General features: G+C 31.7%; 2 protein-coding genes across 2 annotated transcripts; both read left to right on the top strand.

Moving 5' to 3' along the window:
- Positions 1-1,897: 1,897 nt before the first annotated feature.
- Positions 1,898-2,718, top strand: LOC123686682. The gene is made up of 5 exons (XM_045626902.1): positions 1,898-1,953; positions 2,016-2,086; positions 2,150-2,325; positions 2,384-2,443; positions 2,496-2,718. Exons 2-5 carry the CDS (start codon positions 2,038-2,040, stop codon positions 2,568-2,570), a joined length of 360 nt encoding a protein of 119 aa, XP_045482858.1. The 5' UTR covers positions 1,898-1,953; positions 2,016-2,037; the 3' UTR covers positions 2,571-2,718.
- Positions 2,719-2,801: 83 nt separating this feature from the next.
- On the top strand, positions 2,802-3,350 carry LOC123686663. Its single transcript, XM_045626876.1, has one exon. It carries the CDS (start codon positions 2,802-2,804, stop codon positions 3,348-3,350), a length of 549 nt encoding a protein of 182 aa, XP_045482832.1.
- The last annotated feature ends 7,564 nt before the right edge of the window (positions 3,351-10,914 follow it).

Genomic DNA, 10,914 nt, shown 5'->3' with positions numbered 1-10,914 from the left:
ATATTGATTTCAATGACGTATGGAATATATCAGTTGAAATACTAGTCAAAATGTTACGACATAAATAAATTTTGAAGGATCATTCAGTATATGAAGAATTTTAACATGGCAGTCACTTTCGAAATTGGTATCAATTTTCCAGCAATTCAATGAAGGTATAAAATACTTTAAAAAGCAACTATTTATTGAAAATTTCCATGTCATGAATGAATGATCAAATTTGTATAAAAATGTAGATACCTACCTATTTGTTCACTAAAGTTTCCAATTTTTTAATCGTTATAGGAATAGGTGCTATATGGCCATTTCAAAAATGCTATCCTACTGATTTATTCATTGCTTTTCATTTTGGTAAGAATTAAATTATTCATTGATTCAGATCCAAAGTTAACATTTGAAAAAATCAAGTCAATGTAGTTATTCGAACCCACTAATATGGGTCAATAGTATTGGCCGATACAATTTTAGTACCGATTTCAAATACTCAGTTCCTTTTGACTGAAGTAAAAATTGAACAATGATCTTTGTATCTTGAAATGAGTTTTGCACTTTTCCAGTGTTCAACAATGAGATAATTATTAAATTGACTCAAGAAATTAACAGAGTATGCTATATCAGGACTAGTTAATACTGCTGAAGATATTAATAAACCTATTAATTTCTTATATGGTTCATCATTACAACTCTCTTTTGTTGAATCAAAATTCAATTTAGTTTTCACATGTTCACAATCAGACATGTTGAATTATTGCAATACATATTTGAAGAATATAATCGATAGCTTTACTACCTTTTCCATAATTTCTAGTAATATTCATCCCTAATCATTTTTTAGCTTCCCCTAATTTCTTTATCATAAAATTTTCTATCAGAAAATTCATTCAGAATTAACATTAGTTAAAACAAAAAAGTCATCCATGTACAATGCAACAATAGTAAGCCAGTTATTTTTTGATTTATGTAAATACTATGATCAATTGTTGATCTTTTGAAACTTTTATCTATCAAAATTTTATTTATTATATAGGACATAAATTGCCCTGTTTAATTCACCCAGAGCCACAAGTCTCGTTCTATAACATAGCATCAATACAATCTTCAAATACTAAAAAACTCCTTAGTTCGTCAGGAATTTCCAATAGGTCCTTCAAATTGTTGCAATTATATTGTATTTCTTCACAAAATATGGAATAGAAGAATAATTTGCTGCTCAACTGAAAAATGTATTGATAAACCTTGGAAATGAGGGACTTCTTATAACCTGATTTCTCAGATATGGGTATCCGAAAGGTAGATCTATTATTCATTCTGCCTCTTTTCAGTTTGTTTATTACAGCTATACTGAATATTCCTAAAACAAAAATCTCACTGTAGGTCTTTTCATAGATCTTATCGAACGATTATGTAAATTCCATATTTGTCAAAACTGAAAATAAACATTGAATGCAATTTCTTTATTTCAGGTAGTATTTCTATTAATGAGTCAATTGAATAAATGTAACTTCATTTTAGGGCCCACAAGTAAATATCCAATGGAATGATAGCCCTTAAAATATATCTATTATTCATTTTGAATTGACTTACAAGAATATCAATATTTTCATCGGCAAGACATAAAACGACAAATTTTCTTTCAAAGTTGAAATTCAGAGAAAAATATGCTAATAATTGTCTATTGTAACTATTAAATAAACAAAAAAAGGACCATAAAAAGGATTACAACTTAACTAACAAACATAAACTTTTTTTGTCAATTTTTCCCACCCAATCATCAATTAAATTTGGACTTATGCATCATACATGTCTCTATAAAGAAGAAATGTGCTAATTTAAAATCTTAATGTTGGGATTATATTATTATTCAATATTCTCTAAAAATTTTTTACAAACCTATTAGCGATTCAAGTTCATCCCCAAGCCACCTATCGGAAGAAACTGTAATATCGGCTTAAGGTACGGTAGGAGTGAAAGCTTTGACGGCGTGCATTTCTGCAGGTTAAATTTTTATATTTTAGTGTTCGAGGAGTTATAATATATATGAAAGTTTGTTCAAAGCATTTTGAAGAGTCTGATTTTCATACACAAAGTAAGTTGTAAAAATATCAGTATCAATGGAGCTCCATGTGTAGTAATACTTTTCAATATTCAGGTAAGGAGCTGAGACACGCAGATTTGTGTTTGAGACCGAGAAAAACTAACTTGAGACGCCGAAATTTGAAAAGAAATGCAGTCCCAACAAAAAACCTTCCTACAGGTACTCATGATAACATAAAGAAGAAAGAAAGACGGAATTTAACTAGATATGATCCTGTACAACAACCAATTGTAATTATATAATGATCCTTTTAAATGAAAATAAATCTAATATTTACAAAATTTTCAGTTGAAGTCTGACTGTGAAGTAATGACACAAAATCAAGATGAAAATGAACTTCATGCTCAGGTAAAGTATTGAGATATTCTAGTTGAATCAAATGATGATATTGAAATTTCAGGAAATGATTCACAGGCCTGATGAATTGTTGGCTGCTGAAGCTCTATGTGCTTTTATCAATAAGGACAATTTGTGACAATATTACTACAAATCAAAAGCTTAACAGCTTGACAGGGTTGAATTCTTTCGAAATGCTGAAAACTATTGAAATTTTAGTATTAAGAATAAAAAGAGAAAATTTTGTTTCATCCCTCAATATTAGGGAAAAAATACATTTACAAAACTAAAGAATGACACGAGCTATGTTGTATTGTCTTTACTCTTTGGAAACATCAGTTCCCAAAGTATAAAAGAAATTTTTTATGACATGCTAACTGTGTTAGCGACAGTATTGAAACCTGCGAGCTATCTTCCATCTATTGAGGAAATTCGTAATAATTTGCCACAACACTTTGAGCAATTTACTGATGTGAGAGCCATTCTTGATTGTACAGAAATCTCTGTTCAGAGAACTAAATGCCTGCGTTGTAGAGTAAGATGTTATTCTAACTATAAAGGGAATAACACCGTAAAATTCATGGTGGCCGTGACGCCTGCAGGATTGATCAGTTTTGTCAGTGAAGCTTATGGTGGAAGAGCATCTGACAAAATAATTTTTGAGCAGAGTGGTCTCATATCCTCCCTGAAGCCTAATGAGGATGCCATTATGGTGGATCGAAGTTTTCTAATTGATGAAATTTTTCCGGAAAATGGAATAAAACTGATTCTCCCACCATTCATGCGAAACAGAAAACAAATGTCTCTTCAGGAGGTTGAACAAAATATATTCATAGCTAGAGCAAGAGTCCATATCAAACGTGTGAACCAGAGAATAAAAATTTTGAGTAATGTTTTACCGTGGAACCTGGTTCCTTAAATAGAAGAAATAATGATTATATGTTGTGCGATTGTAAACCTGTCCAGCCCCATTTTTTCTGAAGATAATTTCTGAATATTTTTGTATTTTGCCTTTATTTCGAGTAGCAATATAGATGTTAAATCTAAAGCTTCTGTGTAGCGAAACAGTTGTTATTTATATATATATATATATATATATATATATATATATATATATATATATATATATATATATATATATATATATATATATATAATCTGTATCCCATTTGTTACCTTTCGGTGTATGGGTTAGTTGTTATTTAAAAAATAAATAAGTGGAAATAGAATAACTGTAATTTTATTTCAAAAAATATATTAATTATTCATTACAAATATGGTGTAAAATTTTCTCAATATATTTTTTTTGTTTGTTTTTTAGATAATGGACGATTATTCTTAAATTAGAATGAATTCACCTTCTATCACATTCCTATTATTTGGAGTTGCTTCCAAATACCGGAAATATTCAGTTAAACTGAGGAATACACTATTTTCTTTGTCCATCATATTTCTTTCTTCACAAATAACACTCAAAATATTTTTGTTTACAATATCTTACCTTTAGCCGAAAAAGCATGCTGAAGAGGGCGCTGCCTACCCTTGAATCGGGAATACGCATGAATAACTTTCTTGAAAGACTGACGCTCACATTTTGATTATTCATTTCTCCCAAATTCTTCAAAGAAAGAAATTGCCATTTCTGGAAAAATGAGATCTGAGAATTTGGTTGATATCGGTTATTTTTTATTCATTATTAAAGAATACAATATACGATTTATATTTCAACAAAATTTTAAGACATGCGTGTGACTGACAATTATGATCATAGAGAAATCTTTGTTTATGGTTATGACTGCGTTCGGCAAATCCACACTAGGGATGGGCAAAGGTCAGAAAACTATCGATATCTATATATTATATCGATATTTTCTGACACTATCGAAATGTGTCGAAATATGTTACAGTAAAATATCGATATATATCGCTGTGATATTTTGGTGTGAGAAAATTCTGTTGATTTGAATAAAGTTTTGCTATCATAGAGGATAATAATAAGATTCAGATGACAAGATTCAGTGGAAAACGACATATTTAGTAGTTTGCTTCCATTTTTATGGAGTATTTTGTCCTCCTGAACATTTATAGGGACATTGATGTTGACGAGGACGCTGTGATTACAAGGTTTTCAAAGGGTTCAAAGTTTTAAAGACCAAATTAGATTTTGTGATGTAGTTGCCAATTGTCTTCCATGGGCTCCCGCAGAAATTTTTCTCAGGGGGGGCAAAAAAAAAAATTATTGAAAAACGATAAGGCGTCCATGATTGTCATTGAAAACCGGAAAATTGTTGAGAATCCATTACTTTCCTTTTTTCCATTCCCTTTGGATTGAGAAAGTAATATTGAGTGTGTTGTGCTGAAAAATGAGGCAATCAAAATCTCAGGGGGGGGGCCACGGCCCCCCTTGGCCCTCCCCTGCGGGCGCCCATGTTGTCTTCTTTTTTTCATATCAAACAATGTAATTTTTTTTTAATTTCTACCTGAATGGTTAAAACCCTGATAAGTAAATAATGGTATTATAATACAACAAATACATAAGGGTACAACTTTTTTTGGAAAATTCGAGGCTTTATTGTAAAAAACTGGTTATACATTTATAATTCAAAGTATTGCCCATCGCTGGTCACTACTTTCTCTCATCTTTCGGACAGCGTACGAATTGAAAAAACTGGTCATCTTTTGAAGCGATCCACGAATCGATTCAAGTTTTTACTTCTTCATAAGATCGGAAGTGTTGGTCAGGCAGGCCGTGTGCTATTAATTGAAACAAGTGATAGTCCGTGGGAGCAACGTCTGGAGAATACGTCGGGTAGGGTTGTGGGGTAGGAATTCCCATTTTAACGTTTCCAAGTATATCTTGACTACTTTCGCAACATGGGGTCGAGCATTGTCATGCAGTAAAATCAATTCATCTTCTCTCTCGTTGTATTGCGACGGTTTGTTTTTCAATGCTCGGTACAAACGCATTAATTGCGTTCGATAACGATCGCCTGTGATTCTTTCAGTCATAATACACTACGCCGAGCTGGTCCCACCAAATACTGAGCATGACCTTAGAACCGTGAATATTCGGTTTGGCCGTCGATGTGGAAGCATTGTCAGGATATCCTCATGATTTTATGCGCTTGGGATTATCGTAATGAATCCATTTTTCGTCTCCAGTCCCAATCCGATGCAGAAACCCCTTCCGTCTTTGTCTTGCAAGCAGCTGTTCACAAGTAAATAAACGTCGTTCAAACACCTCGCGGCTTTAACTCGTACCGCACCCAATTTCCTTGTTTCTGAGTCATTCCTATGACTTTCAGGCGTTTTGAAATGGCTTTTAGTGACACTCCTATTGATCCTACAATTATTGTTGCGTTTGACATGAGTCTTGATCAATTATTGCCTCCAATTCTGCATCTTCAAAAAACTTCTCTCTTTCACCGCGATGCTGGTCTTCGACATCAAAATCACCATTCTTGAAGCGTTGAAACCACTCATCTATTTCTTTATTTATTTAATCAAACGGAACAAGCCATTTTACTGATGTACCAGAAAATAACTAAACCTAGACTTAAACAATATCGTTGGTACGTTCTTCCACCAATATCGTTCTCACTATATATTTTAGTGGAAAATTGAAACCTCCCGCAAATGACGAGAATTTGGCTCGTAAGCTAACATGGTTGATCGTGAATAACTTTATGATGCAGACACAAATCGACTAACATGTCAATGGCGTTATGTTCACAAATACCTAAACTTATTGTATGACATCTACGATATATTTATTTCTACTACCACTTACCGTTACAGCCATCTATTGCAAAACGGCGGACGCAAAGTTGTACGCCTTATATAAATATTCATATGAATATCTAAATATAAATATTTTTGAGAGGTAAGGCTTGATATCGGTATAATCTGGGATTTGGTCCCATAGAAATACTCGAAGCTCATAACGGCGAACCCCCTCAAAATTTAAGGCTAGGACCGCCCTTGATTTGTCGTCATGGAAAGTTATTTGCATCAAATATTTTCATGTGAGCAAGGGCCAAACGGTATGTTCTAGGAAAAAAAATGATATAGAATTCCACCCTAGAATCAGCATAGTATACCGAGTGAATCGTCTGAAATCAGCTAACGATACAAGGTTTCCGAAAAAAATCTTTTATTTTCTAGAGGGATACCCAGTGAAGGATCTACCGGCATAGTGACGGGGTCCAAGGGGCGGAGCCCCTTCGGCGAGCAGAGCGAGTCTAAGTATATATAAAACCGCTTGCACATATACGTCAAACTTTAAACGTAAAATCACGGCCCAAACGGGACCATCTAGAGCAAAAATGACAAGAATAAGACCCCCCTCAAAATCGTCTGGAGATCCCGGGAAAAATCCCAAACCTTCGATTCTCCCCGCGGTTTTCGAGTATACGGGGTGTTTCGGATCATTTTGACATTTCAAGTCCCATATTTCTGTGGTATCTGTGGACAATTTGGCTGTCAGTGTCATGTTAATAATAAATATTCCATTTCGATATATGAAAGTTCTTGAAAAAGTTTGCAGTTTCCAAAATTGTTATTCAATATTTAAATAAATGCCGACAGATAAAATGCAAAGTCTTCGGCGAATCGAAAATTCGATAGATATTTGTCAAAATTTGGAAGTGAACATTGATATCATCATCGAATGCATTTTCCTCAACTCAGGTTCGTTTGAAGGGTTTGTATTATTTGGAATTAATTGGATGAATGTTACTTTATTTCAGGAATTTTTCGTTTATTTTCCACAAACTATAAAACTACATTCTCTTTCGTGAGAATTTGAATCTATTGCGACAGAAAATGGAACTACAAAAGAGAAGAGAAGCTTCATCTGATCATGTATTAAACAGATAGAAAAACTCCTTATAGATAATTCACAATTGGCTTTATTACTGGAAAAAGAGCCAAATTAGTCAGATGACATTCAAAAATTTCCATGTGTTTTTTGAATATTTAAAATATGCACTTTTACGACAGAAGAGTGCAAAAATATAAATGACCAATCCGTTTTTGAAGAATTTGAGTGCAGTGCTGTTGAATTTATAATGAATAAGTCAAATCATTGTGAAATCTTCCATACGAATAATTTCAACTATATATTATCTATTATATTATTTGCCGCTCAACTGAAACATGTAGTAATAAACCTTGGAAATTAGAGACTCAAACTTTTTACCTGATTTCTCAAAAAGGTTCCACCAAGATATTAAAATTTCTTATGAGGTAACATAAGCCATGGGTATTTGAAAGGCAAGTCTATTCATTCTGTCTCTTTTTAGTTTGTTTATTAAAGCTATACTAGGATATACATATAAAAAATCAGTTGAAATAATAGTCAAAATTTTACGACAGAAATAAAATTTAAAGGATCAATCAGTATATGAAGAATTTCAACATGGCATTTACTTTTGAAATTGGTATCAATTTTCCAGCAATTCAATGTAGGTATAAAATACTTTAAAAAGTAACTATTCATCAAAACTTTCCATTTCATGAATGAATGATTAAACTTGTATAAACATGTAGATACCTATTTCACTAAAGTTTTCAATCGTGATAGGAATAGTTGCTCTATGGCCACTTCGAAAATGCTATCCAACTGATATATTCATTGCTTTTGATTTTGGTAAAAATTAAATTATTAATTGATTCAGATCCAAAGTTAACATTTGAAAAAATCAAGTCAGTGTAGTTATCGAATCAACTAACATGGGTCAATAGTATTGGCTGATACAATTTTAGTACCGAGGCAGTCATTTCAAATACTGAACACATCTTCTGACTGAAGTAAAACTTGAACAATGATCTTTTTTTACTTGCATCTTGAAATGAATTTTGCACTTTTTCAGTGTTCAATAATGAGATAATTATTAAATTGACTCAAGAGATTAACAATATGCTTTATCAGGATTAGTTAATACTGCTAAAGACGTTAATAAACCTATTAATTTCTTATATGGTTCATCATTACAACTCTCTTTTGTTGAATCAAATTTCAATTAAGTTTTCAAAGGAGTGATATTCAGCCCTAAACATTTTTTAGCTTTCCCTAAATTCTTTATGATAAAATTATCATTTGAATTTTCTATCAGATATTATATTCATTCAGAATTAACATTAGTTGAAACGAAAAAGTCGTCCACGTACAATGCAACAACAGTAAGTAAGTTATTTTTTGATTTTATGTAGATACAATGCTCAATTGTTTATCTTTTTTAACTAATATCTATCAAAATTTTATTTACTATATATATTGCCCTGTTCAATTTACTTCTGAGTAAAACCCAGAGCTACAAGCTTGCTCTATAACGTAGCGAACCATCATTCAGCTGTCCTCCACTAAATCAGAATTATCTAGTGAAATTTCTATATCATCCCTTATCTATGATAACTACATCTCGACTGGTATTAATGAAATTGTTACCTGTATCCCTTTGATCATTCACCAGAACCCATAAAAATCATTTTTGTCCCTATACCTTCAAGAAATATGCAACAGAAGAGTATGCAAAATTCATCGATACAATTTTCAGATTCTAAAAACGCCTTAGTTCTTCAGGAATGTCCAATTGGTCTTTCAATATTATGAATTATTGAAAATAACCTACTATTAACCAAATTTTTAGATTTCAAAAGGTGTCCTTCCTTGTATTCTAAATATATACACCCTATGTAATTGTTGATTATATATTGTATTTCTTAATAAATTATGGAATAGAAGAATAATTTGTTGCTCAACTGAAAAAAGTATTGATGAACCTTAGAAATGAGGGACTTCTTATAACCTGATTTCTCAAAGATGTTACACCTAAATCTAAATCTGTGGCTCGTAAGGCAACATAAGCCATGCGTTTTTGAAAGGTAGATCCATTCATTCTGCCTCTTTTCAGTTCATTATAGCTATACTGAATATTCCTAAAACAACATTTCACTGTAGGTCTTCTCATAGATCTTATCGAAAGATTATGTAAATTCAATATTTGTCAAAACTGAAAATAAACATTGAATGCAGTTTCTTTATTTCAGGTAGTATTTCTATTGACTGATAATAACTCTCACATTTTGATTATGCATTTTTCCCGAATTTTTTAAAGAAGAAAGAAATTGCCATTTCTAGAGAAATGAGAATTTCAGATTTCAAAATGTCTCATTTCTTCAAAAATGACTAATTACTACTTCAAATATATATAATAGTTGATCAAATATTGTGTATTTCTTTACAAATTAGTTAATAATTTGAAGCTTTACTCTCAATTTTCAGACTTGAATTGGTCCAACATCTCTAGATATTTCTAATTGATATTCGACAAATAAATATCCTGTATAATTATCCATCCAAATCCTGTATAATAATCCATCTTCTGAAAAGAAAAACAGGTGAATGTTTACTATATAGAATTAATTTTAATGGTAAATGTTTACTATATTAATTAATTTTAATAATGATTCAAAAGTGGTGAAATTTTGCTTACTTAATAATTTTGGGTATTAGATCACGAATCCGGTGACATAAATTCCTCAATCCTGCTGGTTTTTTTTAAAAACTTGTAAAATTGGCTTGATGAAGGTGAGGTTATCCACATTAATAGCTAGTTTTCTTGTATTTTATCAACTGATTCTCGTTAGAAATGATTAATTAATCACATTTCAAGCTTTTCCCCAAAAAAAAATGGCTTTTTTTCGTCAAAAACTACTATTTTATTCATTGTTTATATCCGGTGGCGTCGCTGGGTGGCGGCCATTATGTTCAATACGTAACGTCTGTCAAATGCGAAATGCAACGTTGCCAGTATGCCCAGATCTTCTTGATGGGATCGGTCTTTACTTGGTAGAAATTCATATTAATAAATTGTTTGAGATTATGACGTATTATAAAACTGTATGGAAACTCATAACATGACAAGTCTACAGGGTGGCCACTTTTTTAATGGGATTGTATTGGTAACTTTTAAACCATAAGAGTTAGAAAGTCGGTCAAATGGAGAAAAAGTTGCATGCATAGAAAAGTAAATTATGTAATTTTTATTTTTTTTTCCCACTTTATTTAAAAATTCATCAAAAAATGTTACAGGAATTTTTTATTCGACAGTAAATTATCCTCAATTTGACGTAATCAGATTTCGTTTCCAACGTTTCGTACTCTCTGAGACACCCTCAACCTCAATTTTTTCAATACGGACCTGCATATTTTATGACATTTTTCGAAATAACTTTTAACGCTGAATTCAACGATATATCATACAATTTCATTCAAAGTAGATTTTCAGGTGATTTTGACCCTTATCCAATTTTCTTTGGGTCGAATCTGTATTACCTTTATTCAGTTTAATTGACAACATGCAATATGCAATAAATTTCGATAAGAAAGTCAACTTACCCATCTTGAACTAAATGGAACATATTAGAATCAAAGCAAGAAACCAGTATACTGGTTTCTTGGTTCTTCTTTTATAATAATC

This window comes from Harmonia axyridis, chromosome X, assembly GCF_914767665.1.
Source record: "Harmonia axyridis chromosome X, icHarAxyr1.1, whole genome shotgun sequence".
In the NCBI taxonomy this organism is placed as follows: Eukaryota; Metazoa; Arthropoda; class Insecta; order Coleoptera; family Coccinellidae; genus Harmonia; species Harmonia axyridis.
Note: the sequence above shows the minus strand (reverse complement) of the source record. Positions and strands in the feature narration are given on the sequence as shown.

What these genes read in the sequence shown, in the direction of transcription:
- LOC123686682 (XM_045626902.1), top strand. Translation starts at nt 2,038, where the DNA reads ATGAAAGTTTGTTCAAAGCATTTTGAAGAGTCTGATTTTCATACACAA. An exon ending in GTCTGATTTTCATACACAAA is followed by an intron (nt 2,087 to 2,149) that starts GTAAGTTGTAAA and finishes TTCAATATTCAG; the next exon opens with GTAAGGAGCTGAGACACGCA. An exon ending in ATCCTGTACAACAACCAATT is followed by an intron (nt 2,326 to 2,383) that starts GTAATTATATAA and finishes CAAAATTTTCAG; the next exon opens with TTGAAGTCTGACTGTGAAGT.
- LOC123686663 (XM_045626876.1), top strand. Translation starts at nt 2,802, where the DNA reads ATGCTAACTGTGTTAGCGACAGTATTGAAACCTGCGAGCTATCTTCCA.